We start from the raw sequence: 24,989 nt of genomic DNA, 5'->3' as shown, positions 1-24,989 counted from the left end.
CTCTAGGAGTTCTATAGTTTCTGGTCTTACATTTAGATCTTTAATCCATTTTGAGTTTATTTTGGTGTATGGTGTTAGGGAGTGTTGTAGTTTCATTCTTTTACAAGTGGTTGACCAGTTTCCCCAGCACCACTTGTTAAAGAGACTGTCTTTTCTCCATTTTATATTCTTGCCTTCTTTGTCAAATATAACGTGTCCATAGGTGCCTGGATTTATCTCTGGGCTTTCTATTTTGTTCCATTGATCTATATTTCTGTCTTTATGCCAGTACCATACTGTCTTGATGACTGTGGCTTTGTAGTAGAGCCTGAAGTCCAGCAGGTTGATTTCCCCAGTTCCATTCTTCTTCCTCAAGATTGCTTTGGCTATTCGAGGTTTTTTCTATTTCCATACAAATTGTGAGATTATTTGTTCTAGCTCTCTGAAAAATATCGTTAGTAGCTTGATAGGGATTGCATTGAATGTATAAATTACTTTGGGTAGTATACTCATTTTCACAATATTTATTCTTCCAATCCACGAACACGGTGTATTTCTCCATCTATTAGTGTCCTCCTTGATTACTTTCACTAGTGTTTTATAGTTTTCTATGTACAAGTCTTTTGTTTCCTTAGGTATATATATTCCTAACTATTTTATTCTTTTCATTGCAACAGTGAATAGAATAGTTTCCTTCTCTATTTTCTCATTATTAGTGTATAGGAATGCAAGGGATTTCTATGTGTTGATTTTATATCCTGCAACTTTACTGTATTCATTGATTAGCTCTAGTAGTTTTCTCTTAGAGTCTTTAGGGTTTTCTCTGTAGAGGATCATGTCATCAGCGAACAGTGAAAGTTTTACTTCTTCTTTCCCAATTTGGATTCCTTTTATGTCTTTTTCTGCTCTGATTGCTGTGGCCAAAACTTCCAGAACTATGTGGAATAGTAGTGGTGAGAGTGGGCACCCTTGTCTTGTTCCTGACTTTAGGGGAAATGCTTTCAGTTTTTCACCATTGAGGATAATGTTTGCTGTGGGTTTGTCATATATAGCTTTTATAATGTTGAGGTACGTTCCTTCTGTTCCCACCTTCTGGAGGGTTTTTATCATAAATGGATGTTGAATTTTGTCAAAGGCTTTCTCTGCATTTATTGACATAATCATATGATTTTTATTTTTCAGTTTCTTAACGTGGTGTATTACATTGATTGATTTGCAGATATTGAAGAATCCTTGCATTCATGGAATAAAGCCCACTTGGTCATGATGTATGATCTTAATGTGTTGTCTGATTCTGATTGCTAGGATTTTGTTAAGGATTTTTTCATCTATGTTCATCAGTGATATTGGCCTGTAGTTTTCTTTTTTTTATGGGATCTTTACCAGGTTTTGGGATTAGTGTGATGGTGGCCTCATAGAATGAGTTTGGAAGTTTCCCTTCCTCAGCAATTTTCTGGAAGAGTTTGAGTAGAATAGGTGTTAGCTCTTCACTAAATTTTTGGTAGAGTTCAGCTGTGAAGCCGTCTGGACCTGGGCTTTTGTTTGCTGGAAGATTTCTGACTACAGCTTCTATTTCCATGCTTGTGATGAGTCTATTAAGATTTTCTATTTCTTCCTATTTCAGTTTTGGAAAGTTGTACTTTTCTAAGAATTTGTCCACTTCTTCCAAGTTGTCCATTTTATTGCCATATAATTGCTGATAGTATTCTCTAATGATCCTTTGTATTTCTGTGTTGTCGACTGTGATCTCTCCATTTTCCTTTCTAATTTTATTGATTTGGTTCTTCTCCCTTTGTTTCTTGATGAGTCTGGCAGGTGGTTTGTCAATTTTATTTACCCTCTCAAAGAACCAGCTTTTGGCTTTGTTGATTCTTGCTATGGTCTCTTTTGTTTCTTTTACATTTATCTCTGCCCTAGTTTTTAAGATTTCTTTCCTTCTACTAACCCTGGGGTTCTTCATTTCTTCCTTTTCTAGTTTCTTTAGGTGTAGAGTTAGGTTATTTAGTTGACTTCTTTCTTGTTTCTTGAGGTGTGCCTGTATTGCTATGAACCTTCCCCTTCAGTTCAGTTCAGTCACTCAGTCGTGTCCGACTCTCCGCGACCCCATGAATCACAGCACGCCAGGCCTCCCTGTCCATCACCAACTCCTGGAGTTCACTCAAACTCATGTCCACAGAGTCGGTGATGCCATCCAGCCATCTTATTCTCGGTCGTCCCCTTCTCCTCCCGCCCCCAACCTTTCCTAGCATCAGAGTCTTTTCCAGTGAGTCAACTCGTCGCATGAGGTGGCCAAAGTATTGCAGTTTCAGCTTTAGCATCAGTCCTTCCAATGAACACCCAGGATTGATCTCCTTTAGAATGGACTTGTTGGATCTCCTTGCGGTACAAGGGACTCTCAAGAGTCTTCTCCAACACCACAGTTCAAAAGCATCGATTCTTCGGCGATCAGCCTTCTTCACAGTCCAACTCTATCATCCATACATGACCACGGGAAAAACCATAGCCTTGACTAGATGGACCTTTGTTGGCAAAGTAATGTCTCTGCTTTTTAATATACTATCAAGGTTGGTCATAACTTTCCTTCCAAGGAGCAAGCGTCTTTTAATTTCATGGCTGCAATCAGCATCTGCAGTGATTTTGGAGCCCAAAAAAATAAAGTCTGACACTGTTTCCACTGTTTTTCCATCTATTTCCCATGAAGTGATGGGACCAAATGCCATGATCTTTGTTTTCTGAATGTTGAGCTTCAAGCCAAACTTTTCACTCTCCTCTTTCACTTTCATCAAGAGCCTTTTGAGTTCCTCTTCACTTTCTGCCATAAGGGTAGTGTCATCTGCATATCTGAGGTTATTGATATTTCTCCTGGCAATCTTGATTCCAGCTGGTGCTTCTTCCAGCCCAGCGTTCCTCATGATGTACTCTGCATATAAGTTAAATAAGCAAGGTGACAATATACAGCCTTGACGTACTCCTTTTCCTGTTTGGAACCAGTCTGTTGTTCCATGTACAGTTCTGACTGTTGCTTCCTGACCTGCATACAGGTTTCTCAAGAGGCAGGTCAGGTGGTCTGGTATTCCCATCTCTTTCAGAATGTTCCACAGTTTATTGTGATGACTGCTTTTATAGTGTCCTAAAGGTTTTGGGTTGTTGTGTTTTCATTTTCACTCATTTCTATGCATATTTTGATTTCTCTTTTGATTTCTTCTATGATTTGTTCGTTATTCAGCAGTGTGCTGTTCAGCTTCCATATGTTGGTATTTTTAATAGTTTTTCTCCTGTAATTGGGATCTAATCTTACTGCATTGTGGTCAGAAAAGATGCTTGGAATGATTTCAATTTTTTTGAATTTACCAAGGCTAGATTTATGGTCCAGGATGTGATCTATCCTGGAGAACATTCCGTGTGTGCTTGAGAAGGTGAAATTCATTGTTTGGGGGTGAAATGTCCTATAGAGATCTATTAGGTCTAACTGGTCTATTGGGTCACTTAACGTTTGTGTTTCCTTGTTAATTTTCTGTTTAGTTGATCTATCCATAGGTGTGAGTGGGGTATTAAAGTCTCCCACTATTATTGCGTTGTTGTTAATTTCACCTTTCATACTTGTTAGTAATTGTCTTATATATTGCAGTGCTCCTATGTTGAGTGCATAAATATTTATAATTGTTATATCTTCTTCTTGGATTGATCCTTTGATCATTATGTAGTTTCCTTCTTTGTCTCTTTTCACAGCCTTTGTTTTAAAGTCTAATTTATCTGATATGAGTATTGCTACTCCTGCTTTCTTTTGGTCTCTATTTTCGTGGAATATCTTTTTCCAGCCCTTCATTTTCAGTCTGTATGTGTCCCCGTTTTGAGGTGGGTCTCTTGTAGACAACATATATGGGGGTCTTGTTTTTGTATCCATTCAGCCAGCCTTTGTCTTTTGGTTGGGGCATTCAACCCATTTACGTTTAAGGTAATTATTGATAAGTATGATCCCGTTGCCATTTTCTTTATTGTTTTGGGTTCGAGTTTATACACCCTTTCTGTGTTTCCTGTCTAGAGAAGATGCTTTAGCATTTGTTGGAGAGCTGGTCTGGTGATGCTGAATTCTCTCAGCTTTTGCTTGTCTGTAAAGCTTTTGATCTCTCCTTCATATTTGAATGAGATCCTTGCTGGGTACAGTAGTCTGGGCTGTAGGTTATTTTCTTTCATCACTTTAAGTATGTCTTGCCATTCCCTCCTGGCCTGCAGAGTTTCTATTGAAAGATCAGCTGTTATCCTTATGGGAATCCCCTTGTGTGTTACTTGCTGCTTTTCCCTTGCTGCTTTTAATATGTGTTCTTTGTGTTTGATTTTGTTAATTTGATTAATATGTGTCTTGGAGTATTTCACCTTGGGTTTACCCTGTTAGGGACTCTCTGGGTCTCTTGGACTTGGGTGAATATTTCCTTCCCCATTTTAGGGAAGTTTTCAACTATTATCTCCTCAAGTATTCTCTCATGGTCTTTCTTTTTGTCTTCTTCTTCTGGGACTCGTATGATTCAAATGTTGGGGCGTTTAACATTGTCCCAGAGGTCTCTAATATTGTCATTTCTTTTTTCTTTTTTCCTGTTTCATTTATTTCTACAATTCTATCTTCTAGCTCGCTTATCCTGTCTTCTGCCTCCGTTATTCTGTTTATTCCCTCCAGAGTGTTTCTGATCTCATCTATTGCATTATTCATTGTATATTGACTCTTTTTTATTTCCTCTAAATCCTTATTAAACCTTTCTTGCATCTTCTCAATCCTTTTCTCCAGGTTATTTATCTGTAACTCCCTTTTGCTTTCAAGATTTTGAATCGTTTTCACTATCAAAATTCTTTATCAGGTAGATTCCCTATATCTTCCTCTTTTGTTTGTGTTGCTGGGCATTTATCCTGTTCCTTTACTTGCTGAGTATTTCTCTGCCTCTTCATCTTGCTTATATTGCTGTGCTTGGGGTGGCCTTTCCATCTCCTGGCAGATTGTGGAGTTCTCTTTATTATGTAGTTTCCTCACTGTGTGGGGTTGGACGGGTGGCTTGTCAAGGTTCCCTGGTTAGGGAAGCTTGTGTCTGTGCTCTGGTGGGTGGAGCTGGATTTCTTCTCTCTGGAGTGCAATGAAGTGTCCAGTAATGAGTTTGAGATGTCAGTGGGTTTGGAGTGGCTTTGGGCAGCCTGTGTATTGAAGTTCAGGGCTATTCTCCTGTGTAGCTGGCGAATTTGCGTGGTATGTCTTTCTCTGAAACTTGTTGACCCTTGGGTGGTTCCTGGTTTCAGTGTATGTATGGAGGCACTTGATGAGCTCCTATCAATTAATGTTCCCTGGAACAGGAGATCTCTGGTGTTCTCAGGATTTGGACTTAAGCCTCTGCCTCTGGTTTTCAGTCTTATTCTTGCAATAGGCTCAAGACTTCTCCATCTGTCCCTTCTAAGGCAGTTCCTTCTGTTTAAGCTCTTCTGTTTGCTGGTCTCTTCAGTGTCTAATTCCCGTTCTGACACAAGGGGGCGGTGGTGGACACTTTTATAGGCTCACCTGTTCAGTGGTGCTCTTTTCAAAGACAATGGGCTACTTTTCTGGGTGCCTGATGTCCTCTGCTGGCATTCAGAAGTTGTTTTGTGGGATTTAGTCAGCGTTCAAATGTTCTTTTGCTGAATTTGTGGGGGAGAAAGTGGTCGCCCTGTCCTATTCCTCCGCCATCTTCCTGTCCTCTCTAGAGACATTTTAAATATTAAGCAGGAAACAAAAGTACTCTTCTGAATTTTTATCAGAATACTCAATGCACTTCCCATCTTTCTCCACTTTCTTAAAATCTTAATGTTTTGGCCTCCCCTGAATATAACGGACAGTCACATAGATGATTAAGAGGCATGGGACACAAGGGGCTGTGGAGGAGAGGAGCAGCACATCCACCTGGGAGGGGCCCGTCCATCCTATGCTCCTGAGGTGAGAAATACACAAGGCCCCCAAAACACTCAAGGCTGTATCAAGCTCATGACTGCTGGCGTAGGGTCCAAGTCTGTAAGACTTCAAATCCCCTACTGGTGTTTTTGAACACCCCTTTCACTATCCTAATGTGAATCCACAGATCATGTAAATCACATGTTCAAAAGTAAAATAGTACAATGTTATAACTAACATAAGGAACAAACAAAAGTACCTTAAATAGATATTGAAGTAAATATTCAGAATCAACAAGAACACACAAAAAACCAATTCCCCAAATTTCTAAAATACCCCTAGACCACTGGTCTAGGAAAAGAACAAAAACAGTAAGAGGGTATTTCAAACACAGACACACAGTCTTACGTGGAGGCAGGAAAATGCTCTCAGAGCAGACAGCGCACGGGAGAGCACAACGGGGAGAAAAGGCGCAGCCGACACTGAGCTTTGAAGAGCAGCAGAGGAGGAGGAAGGAAGGTTCCCGAGCAACAGCAGTGTGCTCAGGGAAAGCAGACTGAGTGATGTGAAGGCCACAGAATGGACGCTGGAGAGATCAGATCTGCCTCAAGGAGCAAGGCAAACAAAATTGAGTGGGGAACTGTCTTCTTTCTTCTCCCCACCCTCAATGTCCACAAAATCTCAAAGCTCTGTAGCTGGGGATAATAAATTGACAAAAAAATACTTCTTCCCTCAAGTAAATGTAAACAGAACTTTCAAATGAAGCTTCCAAAACTGTAAGCACTTTTTTCCATCTCACTCCCAAACGTTATCAGATTCACTGTGGGAAATCAGAAACCTTATAGTAGGTCCAGAAAACACAGGAATAAGTGTTCCATATGTGCCTAATGGAAGACAGACCAAATCCTGTCGTTGGCTATTACTAAAAAAAAAAATTCATAATAAAATTAATCACTAAAAACAAAAAAGAAAAGCACGCCTGAGTGTGTGTTAAGTATCAACATGCTCATTACACATCATATAATGTAATGTGTGTTTATTACATTTCACATTGTAAAATTCTCACTCTAAACAGATGTATCTTAAAATAGGGAATATAATGGACCAGCCTATCTTAAAGGGCTTTAATTTCATTCTTTTTTAATTATCAAAAAATCATTGTGAAACACACACTATTTTGTTTCATTTTTTTCTCTCACTGTTTCCTCTTTTCTGTCTCCTGCTTACTAAAGCACAGGAAAATTAGGAGGCAGGAAATAGAAATCACTTGCTTTTTCTCCATCCACTCTCATGTAGGGGGGGCTCTTCTAATACCAAAGTAAAGACAGTATTCAACGACTGATTCAGTAGACTTTTATTGCTCTTTCAACTTCAATAACATCTCCAAAAAATAGTTTTCTTCTAGTATTATGAAACAGATTTGAAAAGCAGGATTATTCACATTGTAGACTGGTAGATACTTGTACTTCATATAGATTAAAAATATCAGTTCTACATTTTAAATGTTTAATTTACTTTGGATTTTATTATAATAGAAAATATCATTGTATTGATAATTATAAAAGTCATAAAAATTAGAACTGTACTGTTCTTATTATACCAAGCTATCAAATACTGTATAAATGAACAATAAAATTCAATTTCTATTTATTTAAACGGAGTAAACACTGGAAGATAACCCCCCCACACAAAACAAAACAAAAAAATACCTTTTAATATGAAAGTAACAAAGGAAAACCAGAACACAAAAATCAATCAATGCACAAAAATATGATTAAAAAAACAACTGTTAACAATTACTCTAAGTCAACTGCAGAAGGCAATATATGCTAATTAAATTAAATTTAAAAAAGGATCTTTAGATGATTCCACTTCCAACTATTGACACTTATATTACTTTTTGAAGTTAGAAGAGAACCAACTTTACATTAAAATTGCCAAGTTCTCAATTATGAACACTATTTAAAATTTTGAATGTCCTTAAAGTCTTTAACTTTCTAAAAAAATAAATAGTAGTTGGACTAAACCAAAAAACAGTTCACATAGTTCTACTGCATATGATAACAATGATGTGATCTATATAAATAAATTTAAAACATTAAATTATTTAATTTAAACATTTTTCAATTACAATGTTATATCAATGGCTTATACATCCGAAATCTGAGCACTTTAAAGCAGGATTCACATGTTACACTGTTGAGCACATTTACATAACTGTTGTATATGATACAGTCCTTTAAAAACGGCAAGCTCTGGTGTCATACCTCTGTTTCAGAAACCATTTTTCTTTTTACAGAATTTTGAACCTACTTTTTGCAAAAGGAAAAGGTTATAAAGCTATTACATATATACATAAACTTTGGGTATGTGGAAGAAACAGAAATGCTTTTTTAGATGGATAAAACAAAAGTTGGTAATTTTGAGTGGTAAAGAAATCTGCTTTATAAATACATGCATTAGCACATAAAAAAATTGTCCTACACATTTTCTAGACTTGGCAAATATGAACAATGATATGCCACAGCTTTTTAAACAACTTGAGAGATTTATGATTGACCTCATCATTCACACAGGCACACTCACACACACAACACCCATTAGACAGATCATGCACCTCACTTTGTGTATCTAATATTAGAGAATATAGAGCATCATCCTTTTATCACAAGGAAGTAACTAGAGTTCACTGTCTTCCCCAAAGCTGCAATTTTAGCGTGAAATAGCATTCAAAAGAAACTAAACTTCAGACGGTCAACACGAGGATGGTATTAGTCTCTGTAAACAGATGTCTATAATAAATAAGACCGGTGGAAGAAAGAGTGTCCTGAGCGGCCCCACAGCCCGGGTACTCAGCAGCTCTGAGCTCTGTCCTGGATGGAGACCAAGACATCTGAGGAAGTGCAGGGCTGTTTCTATGACTTTATTTTATAAGTGGAATATGCACAGGTTTATTAATACTTTTGTGCCTTGAGGTAAATCAGTATATAGCAATCACTACTGCTCATCTACACGCATTTAAGGCAACATTTAAAAATCAATATAAGTATTAAATTATAGTTTTCACTGTCTTTCAAGAATGCTATCCATGATGGTTATTTTCCAGAAACAGTGGGAAAATATCATAGCCACATAAAAGAAGCTATTACTTAAACATGAATTAGCTTTGCTTTTCAATGGAGTAGTCATATCAGATCATTTTGTAAGTCAAGTAATCAAAAGAAAGCAGAAACTATTTTACAATTAAAACAGTAAAAACATGGAGTGCAAAGCATTCTGCAAGTCATGGTTTTTCTGGCATTGGATAACCAGTTTTCATAATTAAATAAAATCACCTAAACACTATGATCCCAAGGAGTTTTCAGTTTAAATTTTAAAATTACTTCCTGTAAAATAAGCACATTTTGTTAACCCTATGACATCCAGACCCAAGGAAATGATGTGAGGAAATCGTCTTGTTCAGGTTAATCAGGGCAGTTTACAAAATTATAGCAGCAAATACTGGGGTCTTTGGAAAGGATTATGCTGCTATGAACAAAAAGGACTCACTTCACTGGAAGCTCCTAACAGTAACAAGCACCATGGTACCACAGCATCTCTCTTCTTCAGGCAGTGCCAGAAGATGCCAACTACACTTTCTAAAGAAAATTAGTTACATTTTCAGCCTCCCATGAGGCAGAAGGTGAATCTGTTATTTTAGCTAGAATTGGGTAACATGGTCTTAGATGTGGAAACTTCATGTCAAGTAGTTTGGAATGGATTGCTAGAATTGCTAAAACATCAGCTTTGGGCATTGCTCATGATCTTCCATAAGATCAATTCTTCATACTTTTGTACTTTGATTAGAACTGATTAAAGAGAGCACTGGAACTTCATTGAAATTTTCATGCTAACATTCATGTTATTATTTTCAGTATTTCAGTGGCTTCTCAAAACTCGTTTGGTTTTTAGAAATCATCCTTTTGCCAAATCAGTTTCACAACCCCATTCATCCAGTCCTACAGGCTTAACAAGAACAATATTTATTTATTTCATATGGAGCTAAAAAGTATATAAAAGATGACTAAAAAGATGTGCTAGAAGTTAAAAAGACAGCTCAGAAAATCAAAATCTAAATAAAACACACAAACACAAACTAGGAAGAATGTCATCAATCTGAGCTATATACACAGTAAGTCTAAATTTCTTTTAAAATACAAATATGGCAGTGCTTTATATCAAAGATGTAAAATCTATCAACTGCTTTCAGATAATAAACCATAAACGCAAGTGAGCACCAACTATCTACATTAAATTTACTCTATATGTGTCATCTTTTCAAATGTTTATATAACATTTAAGCATCATATCAATTAAAATAAATTAAATATAATGAAATCACAGATAACAATCTATTAAACATTACCTATACAACAGAAAGAACAACATAAAGAGAAAATGAAAGGTAAGTCTTAATAAAGTAATACTGATCATGAACCCACTTAAGAGAATTCTGACTCCTGATTATTTAATCATACTCACAGAAAAATAATCAAGAACTTGAACCTGATACAACTAAACCAGATTTTACATAAAAGACAGCAAAGGGAGAGAACAGAGTGGGCATATGGGGCTCTAAAAGGATACTAGGATTCAGAAAAAAATTTCTATAAAGGTAACAAAGTTTAACTAATTTAAACTAGTATTTTATAGCTTTTAAAATTCATTAACTAATGACTGGTACGAGGGTTAAATTATAAAATCACTTGCAATTTTACTTGTTTATCAGAATGGAAACCTAGACGTGGAGGTTTTAAGGTTTAAAATACATTTCAAAAATATAAAGGTCAAAACTGTAGGTCTTATCTAGAAAGTTTCCACTGTTGTACCTGTGCAGCCAGAAGGTTCCCATCAGCTGTGAAACGTGATGCACGCGACAGGAGGAGGGACGCAGCGCACTGCGCCCCCGCACGGGCAGAGCGCCCTGCTCGCCCCTCAGCGCACTAGCAAGAGGTAAGTCATATGGGTACATTTCTAGCAACTCAAGGAAAAAATTTAAAAATATGGACAAAACACATATCACTTAAGGTTGGTATGAATTGCCACTGATTTAAATAGATTTAAAGATTATTTTTTAAAAAGAACAGATTTAAAGAAAAGTAGACTGAACGCATTTTCCCACATTTTTCTACTGCAGAACAGAAAAAAAACTTCCAACAGAAAAATAAATATTTGATTAGTAAGAACCATGTACCTCACTTCCAAGAGACCATTTCATTATAAACAGTCTCCATGGTGCTCCTTACAAACTTCAGACACTACTTCAAAAAAAAAAACAAACCCAGTAGTCACGCATAAGGGGCATGACATACAGTATTGTTATATATAGCGACACGAAACACACACATTATATATACATACACACATATATGTATATGTATCTAATCTATCTGTATATATAATTCCTCTTGGTTCAAATCTATAATGAAGTTTCAGCATCCAGGTATTTCTTTCTTGGTTCATCTTCAAAATTTATTTTCACACTTACAGGTTTTTCAGGGCTATTTAAAACAAAGAATGAGAATAAGTAATTTTGAAATGGTTAAATATTGCATTCACACATGGCCAACAGTAAACATCCATAATACCTTTGAGACGGCTATTAATATTATAAACATACCAGCTGTCATTACTATCTTACTGCTTTCTTTTCATATCAGTAAACTTTGATGCCCAAAGGCAAATATTAAAAAGTCTTAGCTTTTTAATAGATATTTTTACCACTGAAATTCACATTTTCTTACAACTTAAAATTGGTCAGGGTATGATGACTATGCTTGACTTAATAGTTTTACTTTGTATGTGAACAGTTGTAACATTTGACTTTTACTAACAAATTATTTGATTAAATTTAAATAATTTAAACAATTATTTAAATATTTAATATTTTAAAAATTATTTAATCTTTGTCAATATAAATAAACATCAAATAATTTCCTGCAAAATGCAACAGATTTCCAAACCTTATCTCCCCAAAGTTCACAAATACAAGATTCTACATTTTCAAGTTAATATCAAAAACAGTGATTCTGTGTATATGGATTTAACTGATTAATTATTACAAGAGTAGCTGGGCTTTGAAAATTTTTCAAAATATAGAAACATGCTATGGTTTGCTGCCTTCTCCAGACAAAATTGAAGGAAGACACCTCAAACATTTTTCTGTTGAACAACGTAACAAAACGTTCTCTTTCCTCCTAAGCTATTTTGAATAGAGGGGCAACCTGAATGAAAGGCAGAAGTACTTAAAAAGACAAAATAATATTAGTCTAAGGTCTTTATACTAACATTGTGGGCCAGGGGTGCTGACAGGAGTTGAAAATTACTAAAAGTTAAAAGAGTATCTAGTGAAATTCGGGCTGCATGAAATAATCCAAAATGACAAAAAGTTTAACTTTAAAACTTTTGAGATCATACATGTAAGTGAAGGAAATAGTCTAGCTTAGAGAATTAAAACTCAAGAAATGATGGGAGAAAAGCAAAAAAAAAATCTGGTAACAAAGATTAAGCAGAAGCAAAGTTCTAATGGAGGCAGGGAAAGATGGAGAAAAACCTGTGACTGCTTGCCTGGAAGTTTTAATCTGACACCCAAGCAGCATATACAGTCTAATACAGTGTCTGGAACAAAGTAAAAACAAAATAAGTTTCTGTTCCCTCTGAATGACTGAGTATTCTATAGGATCATACCTAATTTCTCCAGAGACATGAGGGGTTTAAAGTACTAATGATTATCAAGTCAGAATTCCTGAAGTTTAGGTCTTAAAGTGAGGGAGAAAGAAAGAAAGAGTTATTACATAACAAGAAACGTTAAGGGGTTATGAAACAGTTGTATAATACATGGTTCATTATAAAACTAAAAGGCCTTTACAATCATGGATTAAATTTCTTACAAGTATCTCCTAGGAAAATGTTTACCTCATCAGAAGATATAGTAGGCTGAAACAAAAAAACAAGGTATATTTCTGGGGGCACCATCAGAGCATAATTGAGGCAGCATTCTACTTTAGTATTCAACCCCTAGTAATTTTTTTTCTTTATATGGTTTCTGATCTTTTATATATTTATTCCATATGTATATATTTATTTTTATTACAATATAACGCCAATTCTTTTTTTTTGAAGTAGGCAACTATAAATTTAAAAAAATAACAAAAAAAATCAGTACCCGTATCTGCTCCAGTACACAGTAAAATTTGGACAGATGAAAGGAAGAAGGAAAAGAGGGAGGAAAAGATGCTGGTTTTGTTAAGTAAGGAGAATACAAATTATGCAAATTGAGTTAAATGGAATGGCTTTCTAAATCCATAAGTAAACTAGAAGTCGCTACAGTTAGAAAATGCATAAATTGTTACAGCTACCTCGTGTTAGGTCTGGTTACTTTGGCATTCTCAGTGTTCATGGACAGTGCCTTCCACTGTGCAGTTTTGGCCATTTCATCTGATATGTTAACAACTGAGGGATCAACACTGAAGAACAAATACACTTTCTGGTTAGTATTCAGTACTTGCAAAAGCATTAATACTGTCATTCTTATTATCTACATAATATTTGCTTTCATCAACTTAACACTGAGAAAACTCTTCGCCATGCACTTAAACCAAGGTCCAGCAAGATATCAGTACTTGGGAATTCTATTATAAAGGTCTCATGGGGAACTGCATCTTTCCTTATAATCAAAACTAGGAATGAGACTAATTAACTTGGCAATGATGCCCAAAGGTGATTATCTTAGCTATAAGTATACTATTAAAATAACAGGAAAGAATATTTTAATGTGCTTTTAAATATAAAAAGTGATACAGCATCAAGTCAATTAGAAAACTTTATTTCAGCTGCAGCAAACAACTATGCAAAGTACATAAAGAAAAGTAACAACTAGAATTTAAAACATTTTTTTCATAGTTTTTATAAATTATTAAAAAGAATTCTGGGAAACGGGACGCTTTAAAATTAGAAATTAAAATACTTTAACAGATAAAATACCAAAAAGATTTGTCAGTACCACTTTTAGCTAATTATTACATCAGTAATATGGTAACCTCAAAGTGTTACTATTAATACATAAAATTTATCAAAATCCAAAGAACAAAATACTTCCTTTCATTGTAAGAAACAAAGGTAATTATACTGTGTCTCTACGAAATACTGCAAAAATTACTTCAAGGTCCCAAGTCCAGTAATGAAGACATCCATAAATAATTTAGGGCTTAAGGTTGTCAGTCGCAAGTAACATGAAAGTACTATGAAGTTAATAGAAATACACTTGCAAGTCCTTTTTCTTCACCCAAAGAAAAATATTTCATGCAAACAAACGATGAATACAAATGTCAAAATAGATGTTAAATTAATACTGTGGTGGCAGCCAGGTTATAAAGAGCTATAGAGCAGTCCTTTGTTCACACGTTAAGTCTGCACATCATTGATGATGTAAGACTGCAGAAATGGTGACAGAATCACTGGATTCTGCTTTACCAAGGCTGCTTTACTAAGTGTTTACAAGCACACACATTTGGATACCGAGATTCACCATGGTCTACCCCAAGAAAATGTTTCTTTGCTCAGTTGCCAACTTCCAATAATTGAAGACAGAAATTCCTGAAACACTTTCTAGCTTCTAAATGTTTCTTCTCTGCTTCCTCATTAGTCGAAACTGAGACTCCCCTTCTGAAGAAAGTAGACATTTTGTTTTCCTCCAAAATAAAAACTAGATGGAAAAAATTGTGTCTACAGTCAATAAATTATTTATGGTTTCCAAATGCTTTCCTATGTTGCTAAGTTATCTTACTTTATTTTTATGGCATGTAATCCAAAGCTTGGAGAAGGGAATGGCTACCCCCTCAAAGTATTTGTGCCGGGAAAATTCCACTGTAGCCCAGTGGGCTACAGACCATGAGGTCGCAGAGTCGGATATAACTAAGTGACTAACATACACACAAACAAACAAATCCAAAGCAGGTAGACTTAAAGTTCTGGCAGACAAACAGGTCAGCCGATTCCTGGCATTCTGGAAGGTCAAGTTTTATGCAAAATGGCATTAATCATGGCTCATGTTATCACTAGACACAAGTAAATATATGTATTTATACCCACCCATTCTTTTTGTTAAATATTAGAAAGTATAAGTATGGACTCCACTTATATTTGTCAAGGTCCACGTGTAATCATGGTAAGGAAAAGCTAATGTAGGACCTACAGAAATTAAGTGGCCAACATCTCAGCAAACTGCTGAGTCACCAGTAACTACCATGGCAGCTCCTATACCCTTTTTGGACTTCCCTGGAGGCTCAGACGCTGAAGAATCTGCCTCCAATGCAGAAGAGCTAAATTTTATCCCCAGGTCAGGAAGATCCCCTGGAGAAGGGAATGGCAACCCACTCAAGTATTCTTACCTGGAGAATCTCATAGACAGAGGAGCCTGGTAGGCTACAGTCCATGAAGTTGCAAAGAGTCAAACATGACTAAGCAACTAACACTTTCACTTGCACACTCTTTTTAGCACAAAGTCAATACACTGATTCATTTAACAAACATTTACAGAATCTAGAGAAGCAGAGCACTATACATGGATATATCAAAATGTCTATACTTGGTATTTAATTTAAGATATATATAAATTTGAGGGGAAATCATGAAAGGTGACAGAGGATACCCATGATAAAAATTAACAGTAAAAAGTATTAGAGAAAAATTACTTGCAAATTCATTGTCAAACACATAGAGTCCCAATGTGATCTCTATAAAAACTATAAAGTTAAAAATGAAAAAAGGTTGAAGCAAGATAATTAGATATTAACAACATTTTCCATTAACTGGTCAAGGAAGGAACCTATATACCTTCTAAAACTAATTTTTATACTATATATGGCTATTTGTAAACAGAATAAATATATAGATGAATCAGATGTGTAAATAAATCATAGAAGTTTTTAGAAGTTTTTAAAGCTAAAAAAAAAAAAGCTTACATTTCCCAACCTCTATATTTAGTTCATAGATTTTAATATAAATCACCAAAATCATGTATGATAAACTATACATGATAAACATTAGTTTTTCCCTAGTATGAGCCCTCACTGGCAATGGGCAGATGATACCTTTGAAAACTGCAGTCGAGTTCCAGGGCCTCTAAACACAGTCACCTGTGGGAAGGTCACCCAAAGATGGATTACAAGCACTATTTTCCAGCACACACCAACGTCTGTCATAATGAGGGCAAGGGAAAAAAATACAGTTGTACTACCGAGAACATGGGAGTATTCTAAGACTGGGTTGAAACTTCACTGAAACAGAAGGAGTGAGAACGACAGGACAATCTCTGCTGGACATGGAGGCCAAGTTCTCTGCCTGCCTGCTCCATCCTGCTGCTGTCAGCGGGAGGGGAAGGAGTGAGCAACTTCCTCTTTCACCTGCAAGAAGCCCTCCTTCAGCCCAAACGTCAGGTGCAGTGTTTGTCATCGCTTAAAAAATAGGCAACATGACTTTAGAGACGCATGGCTCATTCATGCACCTGACGTGTAAATGAAGCACATTTTAAAATGCAAAGCTGCATCTCACCTGTATTTTAGCGCCTTCACTGGAATCTGCAGGAGGCTTCCCCCTTCAAATGGAAGGTGCACAGTATCTTCACCAGCTTGGAGCATTCGCTCAGCTTCCTTGAAAGAACAGACGTGAAGAGGTGACTTTTCCCAGAATATTTCCAGGACCAATTAATATATTAACATCTTAAAGAATTAGAAAACCAAACTGACAATATTTATTTAACTTGCCATGACTGAAAATTTCACTTTATTATTATGAACACATACTTGTAACACAAGGTGAAAACAATCATTTGTAAAGATTAATTTTTAAGGGTTATAACATCCATCTCTGGGTGTTAATCATTAGTACTATTTAAATATCAATTTAGCTACATAAATTTTATTTTTAAAATATATTACTACTAGCATTACTTTTGGCGACTCCACATGGCACATGGGATCCTAGTTCTTTGACTACTGGAAGCGCAGAGTCCTAACCATTGGACTGCCAGGCAAGTCTCCATAAATTTTATTATCAACTATTACACAGGTATACAATAAGAGGGTGACTTCCTAGGTGGCACAAGTGGTAAAGAGTCTACCTGCCAATGCAGGAGACACAAGAGATGCGGGTTCAATCCCTGGGTTGGAAAGATCCCCTGGAGAAGGAATTGGTAACCCACTCCAGTATTCTTGCCTAGAAAATTCCATGGACAGGGAAGCCTGGCCGGGTACAGTCCATGGGGTTACAAAGAGTCAGACATGACTGAGCACGCACACGCCATGTATGACAAGCAACAAAATTTTGTGAAATCTCATGGCTCTCATTACAGTACAATATAAGCAAAACCTCACTTGGATAAGATGGGGGTTTCTCAGTCTCAGCAATACTGACACTTAGAGCCAAACAACTGCTTGTTCCGGGAGCCAGTCCTGTCTATTGAGGATGTGCAACAGGCCATACGTTGCCAGTAGCAGCCCCTTTTCTGACCATCCCCTCAAGTCGGGAACACCTAAGCTAAGAAACATGAACCCAAATCATGGCACAATCATAATGAGGATGGAGAGGGGGCCGCACAGGAGACATGGAGAGATCGCCTGTCTTACTAAAACAAATCCCACAACTTGGGGGTGACAGTGCACCTGGTTTTAACAGAAATAATGTAAGATTAAAAAACAACAAAACCTAAATTTCTCAGCACTCCCTGCGGCTCAGTGTGGTGCCAGTGGAGCCTCCCGGATGCCATTTCTGGGCAGCACGGTGCAGCCATCACTGCTGCCTCCCACTGTCTGACTCTGCTGCTAATGCAGCTCACGCTCAACAGCCTCTCGGACCGGTCACGGGATGCTGAGGATGGAAAGTCTACGCCGGGCTGGGAGAGACTAACAGAGTTCCTGACAACTGTGGAACCACCACACAAGGTCACTTAACTTTCAAGATTCCTTTTACAGGACAAAAAAACTCTTGTGTTTAAGGCAGCTCAACTTTTGTTCTGTGATATGCAAATGACCTTATTCTAAGTGATATAGGAAGTAATAAGCAAGCAATTTTATCTAAGTATTTTATAAGTAAATTATATCCTATTTGAAAAGTCATCAAAAGCATATGTTTACATATATATATATATATATATATAGCCTTAAAGGAAACAAAATTCTTAAAAATTTTGGAGACTCAATTCAACTGTTTCATAATTACTATCCTCATTAAAAAAATCACAATTTTTATTTAAAAGTAAACATAAAACCAGTAATTTTGCCAAAAATCAGCACTGAATAATCAAACCATGAAAAAATGCCAAGTTTCTAAAAGCATTTGTCTGCAACTTTAATAAATGCTTTTTCATAAATACTATGCAACATGTTATAAATTGTGCTGATTTCTCGAAAAAATTAGACAAAAAAAAAAAAAAACCCAGCAATTTTGACATCTATTTAAATAGGACCACAACTTTTAAAAATGTATTATCTTATCTTTGATTTTCAAACAACATTCTGACGGGAAATTGAAGTGCAGCACTGAAATCAACAGAGGCATCTCTGCTACGTGACCTAAGTGTGAATGTGCCCTCATAACTGGTTGCAGTACTGAGCTGGTTGTTAAAAAACTCAAATTCAGTATAGAGTATTCATGTAAATCTCAGTATACAAATCAACTAAGGGTACATAATATTGAATATAAAAACTAAAATTTTACTATATTTTCTATAAAAAGATATCTACTTAATGTCACTTTTGTCCTTATATATGCCAGATTATTAACATGCTGTTAAAATGAATGCTAAAATGCACTCATGTACATTTAAGGTTATATTAGATGGAAGACTGTGATGTAGAATTATTCTGTGTTATCTATGTTTTAATACTGGTAAATTCTTCCGACTATTAATTTATATACATATTATATGCAATTTTTCTAAAGTATCTCTGTATAAGGGCTGAGGGCAAGTTGGTAAAATGCGTAAGAGCCCGTGTTTAGGACAATCTACTTACTAATCTCTCTCTCTCTGTTTCCTTATTTGTAAACTGGAAATAATAAAAGTATGCACACTTTTTAAAGTAATGCTCAAAATTCTCCAAGTCAGGCTTCAATGATACATGAAATGTGAACTTCCAGATGTTCCAGCTGGATTTAGAAAAGGCAGAGGAATCAGAGATCAAATTGCCAACATCTGCTGGATCACTGAAAAAGCAAAGGAGGTCCAGAAAAACATCTATTTCTGCTTTATTGACTAGGCCAAAACCTTTGACTGTGTGGCTCACAATAAACTGTGGAAAATTCTCAAAGAGATGAGAATACCAGACCACCTGACCTACCTCTTGAGAAATCTGTATGCAGGTCAGGAAGCAACAGTTAGAATTGGACATGGAACAACAGACTGGTTCCAAATTGGGAAAGGAGTATGTCAAGGCTGTATACTGTCACTCTGCTTATTTAACTCATATGCAGAGTACATCATGAGAAACACTGGGCTGGAGGAAGCACAAGCTGGAATCCAAATTGCTGGGAGAAATATCAATAACCTTAGATATGCAGATGACACCACCCTTACGGCAGAAAGCGAAGAAGAACTAAAGAGCTTCTTGATGAAAGTGAAAGAGGACAGTGAAAAAGTTGGCTTAAAACTCAACATTCAGAAAACGAAAATCATGGCATCTGGTCCCATCACTTCATGGCAAATAGATGGGAAAACAATGGAAACAGTGACAGACTTTATATTTTTGGGGGTTCCAAAATCACTGCAGATGGTGACTACAGCCATGAAATTAAAAGACGTTTGCTCCTTGGAAGAAAAGCTATGACCAACCTAGATAGCATGTTAAAAAGCAGAGACGTTACTTTGCCAACAAAGGTCCGTCTAGTCAAGGCTATAATTTTTCCAGTAGTCATGTATGGATGTGAGAGTTGGACTATAAAGAAAGCTGAGCACCAAAGAATAGATGCTTTTGAACTGTGGTGCTGGAGAAAATTCTTGAGAGTCCCTTGTACTGCAAGAAGATCCAACCAGCCCATTCTAAAGGAGATCAATCCTGGGTGTTCATTGGAAGGACTGATGCTAAAGCTGAAACTCCAATACTCTGGCCACCTGATGCAAAGAGCTGATTCATTTGAAAAGACCCTGATGCTGGGAAAGACTGAAGGCAGGAGGAGAAGGGGACGACAGAGGATGAGATGGTTAGATGGCATTACTGACTCAATGGACACGTTGCTGCTGCTGCTGCTAAGTCGCTCAGTCGTATCTGACTGTGCGACCCCATAGATGGCAACCCACCAGGCTTGCCCGTCCCTGGGATTCTCCAGGCAAGAACGCTGGAGTGGGTTGCTATTTCCTTCTCCAATGCATGAAAGTGAAAAGTGAAAGTGAAGTCACTCAGTCATGTCCAACTCTGTGGGACCCCACAGACAGAAGCCTACCAGGCTCCTCTGTCCAAAGGGATTTTCCAGGCAAGAGTGCTGGAGAGGGTTGCTATTGCCTTCTCCACAAGGGACATGAGTTTGAGTAAACTCTAGGAGTTGGTGATGGACTGGGAGGCCTGGAGTGCTGTAGTCCACGGGGTAGCAAAGAGACGGACACGACCAAGTGACTGAACTGAACACTTTTTAATAATAAGGTTCTTAGGAGGACTGAAGGAGTTGGTTCCCACTGAAGTGACTATCATAATGTTTACTACTCGGTACAAAATATTAAACAGTAAGTGAATAGTGTACATTTGAAATTCTTTTTTTTTTTTTTACCTCTTTCTCTTTTTTCTTTTTGTCGTCTTCTTTCTTTTTCTTACTTTCTGGCATGAGATCATCAAGCCAGCTAAGCTCTCTCTTTGTGAAACACAGATCCATGAGTTTGCGAACAAAGACTAATGCAAGAACCTTTAAAAAAGTAAGGGAAAGAATATTCAGTAATATCAAAAAATATATAAATTACATCACCTTCAGAAGAAATGTTTATCAAATCATAAATAAAAAAGCACTTCCTTTAACTTCAACTTTCTGCTCCTTTGAGCAGAAAATATTTTCTGATATCTATAAAGAAAATGGTCTTTTTAGCCTTTTCCTATATAAGTCCCTTGAATTCTGTATAAAATTATAAAGCAGATTAAGCATAATGATTATCTTCACAAACAAGATTATTACTTTTTATGATGACTTTACATTATATAAGTAGACATAATATTTAAAATCTCTTCAACAAGGCATTAAAGAACCCACTTTCCAGCATTAGATTTTACTCTACAAATTATGTTTGTGAAAAAGACACAATATTCTTTAATTCGCTTTTCTTTGCTGCTAAGAGCTTCCCCAGTGGCTCCGCTGGTAAAGACCCTGTTGCCAATACAGAAGCCACAGGAGATGCAGGTTCGATACCCAGGTTGGGAAGATCCCCCAAAGAAGGAAATAACAACTCACTCCGGTATTCTTGCATGGAAAATCCCATGGCAGAGGAGCCTGGTGGGCTAAAGGTTGAAGATGTTTTCAAATGTTCACTGGGAATTTTATTTTCTCTCTCCTTTTTTTTTTAAACTTTTTAACAATTTTTATTTTATATTTGAGTAGAGTTGATTAAAAATGTTGTATTATTTTCAGGTGTATAGCAAAGTGATTCAATTATACATATACATGAATCTATTCTTTTTCAGATTCTTCTCCCATATAGAATACTGAGTTATTCCCTGTACTATACAGTAGGACCTTGCTGTTTCTCTATTTTATTTTATATATAGCAGTGTATAAATGTTAATCCCAAACTCCTAATTATCCCTCCCCACCACCTTTCCCCTTTGGCAACAGTAAATTTGTCTTCTATGCTTGTGAATCTGTTTCTGGTTTGTAAGGAAGTTTCTTTCTTTTTTTTTTAGATTCCACAAATAAGTGCTATCCTATGATATTTGACTCTCTCTGCCTTTCTTCTCTTAGTATGGTAATGTATAGGTCCACCCATGTTGCTGCAAATGGCACTATTTTGTTCTTTTATGGCTGAATACTATTCCATTGTATATACACACCACATCTTCTTTTCCACTTCTTTGTCAATGGCCATTTAGGTTGTTTCCATGTCTTGGCTACTGTGAATAGTGCTGTTATGAACACAGGGGTGGCATGTATCTTTTTGAATTCTAGCTTTTGTATGGATATATGCCCAGGAGTGGGGCTACTGGATCCTATAGTAGCTCTGTTTTTTTAAGGGATCTCCATAGTGTTCTCCATAGTGGGTGCATCAGTTTACATTCCCATCAACGCTGTAGGGAGGTGCCCATCTCACTACACCCTCTCCAGCACTTTTTAAAAATGTATTTATTTTTGGCTGTGCGGGGTCTCTGTTGCTGTGCATGGGTTTTCTCTAGTTATGGTGCTTGGGCTTCTCACTGCAGTGACTTCTCTTGTTGAAAAGCATGAGCTCTAGGGTGCGAGGACTTCAGAAATTGTGGCACATTAATTTCAGCTGCTCTGCAACATGTGGCATCTTCCCAGACCAGGGATTGAACCCACGTGCTCTGCACTGGCAGGTGAATTTTTTTTTTTTTTTTAACCACTAGACCATCAGGGAAGTTCTCCAGCATTTATCATTTGTAGATTTCTTGATGAAGGCCATTCTAACCAGTGTGAGGCGATACCTTACTGTAGTTCTGATTTGCATTTCTCTAATAATTAGCTTCCCAGGTGGCACAGTGGTAAGGAATCCATCTGCCAATGCAAAAGACACCACATTCAATCCCTGGGTCGGGAAGATCTCCTGGAACAGGAAATGGCAACCCACGCCAGTATTCTTGCTGGAAAAATTCAATGGACAGAGGACCCTTCAGGCTACAGTCCACAGGGTCACAAAGAGTCGGACACAACTGAGCACCAATGCAATAATTAGCGATGTTAAGCATCTTCTCATGTGCTTTTTGGCCATCTGTGACATGTCTTCTTTGGAGAAATGACTATTTAGATCTGGGTTGTTTGCTTCTTTGATACTGAGTTGCATGAACTGTTTGTGTCCTCTGGAGGTTAACCCCTTGACAGTCACATCATTTGCTGATCTTTTCTCCCATTCTGTGGGTTGTCTTTTTGCTCTGTTTATGGTTTCCTTCACTGTTAAAAGTTTCTAAGTTTGATTAGGTCTCATTTGTTTGTTTTTATTTTCATCACTCTAGGAAGTGGATCTAAATAGACATTGATGTAATTTATGTCAAAGAGCATTCTGCCGAGTTTTCCATCTTCTGTTCTTACTGTTTCTTACCTTTTGCCTTTTTTTCCAGTTGATTTTCAACTGACTTCTGTTCATGAATTCCTAACAAGTTCTGTGCAGTTTGGATAGAAACTCTCTGTTTTATATGTAACAAATATTTTCTCCCAGTTCACAATCTGATTTTACTAAGGACATACAAAACAAATATCATGTGGTCAAAAATATCATCTTTCTTTCACTGTTAGATTTCCCTACCTTCTTTGAAAAATTATCTTCAACCACTCAATTATATGAATAATTTTCTAAATTTTTACTATAACTTGTTTTAACATTTAAATCGTGAATTGATTTACTATTTCTTTCGGAATATGATATTACATAGCCACTTTATTTGGGCTTCCCTTGTGGCTCAGCTGATAAAGAATCCACCTGCAATGTGGAGGACCTGGGTTTAATCCCTGAGTTGGGAAGATCCCCTGGAGGAGGGAAAGGCTACCCACTCTAGTATTCTGGCCTGGAGAATTCCATGGACTGTATAGTCCATGGGGTCGCAGAGTTGGACACTACTGAACAACTTTCACTCACTCAGCAACTTTATTTAGCTCCTAGTATGTAGTCTAATCTTTTATTTATTTTTTCATTTAAGTGAATTTACTGCCTTTAATGAAATAATCCACTTATATTATTCAGGTGGTAAATTCTCATATATTCTGATAAATTTCTGAAGTCATTAGTCCTGTTTTCAGATCTATTTGTCAATTCTTATGAGATTTCATATTGTGTTAATCATGCTGACTTGACAGCAACTTGTAAATATTTAGTTATCAAAACACTATGGCATTAGCACAGAGTCAAGTCCTTCAACCCCCGACCCAATGAGGAATTCTGAATTATAATGATCTTTGTTTTGTTATTCTCTGATATTTATTACAATTATATTTTTCTTTAATATATAATTTACATATCTAAAAATATCATATATATAGTTTGATGCTTCTGAAAACATATACTCTGGTAACCCACGCCCCAACAGGACACAGAGTATTTCCACCATCCATGTTGTGGCTCTGGCATCTATTTTTCTCTATGAACTTTAAAATTACCCAGTTCTCACTGATACCACCCTTCTGCCCCAAACACACAAATATACACGCAAATAAAATTAGTAAACTTCATACTTGGAAGTGATATTTTACTAATACTAATAAGTACCCAAAACAAAGAATATGGTGTATGCTTCTATCTGTTTAAGTCTTAATTTTATGTCCTGAAATATTGTTAAGGGTAGACTTGTGTCCCTCCGGAAAACATTTAAGTACCAGCCCCTAGTACCTCATAATGAGACTTTATTTAGAAACAGGGTTGCTGCAGCTGTAATTAATTAAGAAGAGGTCACGCTGGAGAGAAAGGGCTCCTTGTGCAGCACTCTGCTGCTGCTGCTGCTGCTGCTAAGTCGCTTCAGTCGTGTCTGACTCTGTGCGACCCCAGAGATGGCAGCCCACCAGGCTCCCCCATCCCTGGGATTCTCCAGGCAAGAACACTGGAGTGGGCTGCCATTTCCTTCTCCATTTGCAGCACTCTAGCGCTGTAGGCTGCAGTCCCTGGGGTCGCTAAGGGTCGGACACAACTGAGCGACTTCACTTTCACACATTGGAGAAGGAAATGGCAACCCACTCCAGTGTTCTTGCCTGGAGAATCCCAGGGACGGGGGAGCCTGGCGGGCTTCCGTCTGTGGGGTCACACAGAGTCGGACACGACTGAAGTGACTTAGCAGCAGCAGCGCTGTGCTAAAATTATCATATGCCAACACAGTGACCACACAGCACAAGCCACCACAGAGACAGACCAACTGCAGGCCAAGGGGCACCAAAGGCTGTCCGC

General features: G+C 37.0%; 1 protein-coding gene across 16 annotated transcripts in view; it reads right to left on the bottom strand.

Annotated features, from left to right (window-relative positions):
- Positions 1-7,211: 7,211 nt before the first annotated feature.
- SLC4A7 (solute carrier family 4 member 7) overlaps positions 7,212-24,989 on the bottom strand; it is a 125,158-nt gene continuing 107,380 nt past the window's right edge. For 11 of the 16 annotated variants that reach the window (XM_088831589.1, XM_055414781.2, XM_055414791.2 and 8 more), the window contains 4 exons: positions 20,675-20,806; positions 16,472-16,569; positions 13,279-13,386; positions 7,212-11,421 (listed from right to left, as the gene is read on the bottom strand). In XM_088831589.1, coding sequence (XP_088687715.1) covers positions 11,340-11,421; positions 13,279-13,386; positions 16,472-16,569; positions 20,675-20,806 — 420 coding nt within the window. In that variant the 3' untranslated portion in view covers positions 7,212-11,339. The remainder of the gene's footprint in view (positions 11,422-13,278; positions 13,387-16,471; positions 16,570-20,674; positions 20,807-24,989) is intronic. The other 5 variants (XM_055414785.2, XM_055414787.2, XM_055414779.2 and 2 more) reach the window with 1 other exon arrangement.

This window comes from Moschus berezovskii, chromosome 24, assembly GCF_049115385.1.
Source record: "Moschus berezovskii isolate FMDL1 chromosome 24, NW_MosBer_1.0, whole genome shotgun sequence".
Lineage (NCBI taxonomy): Eukaryota > Metazoa > Chordata > Mammalia > Artiodactyla > Moschidae > Moschus > Moschus berezovskii.
This window is presented reverse-complemented; position numbering and strand designations above follow the sequence as displayed.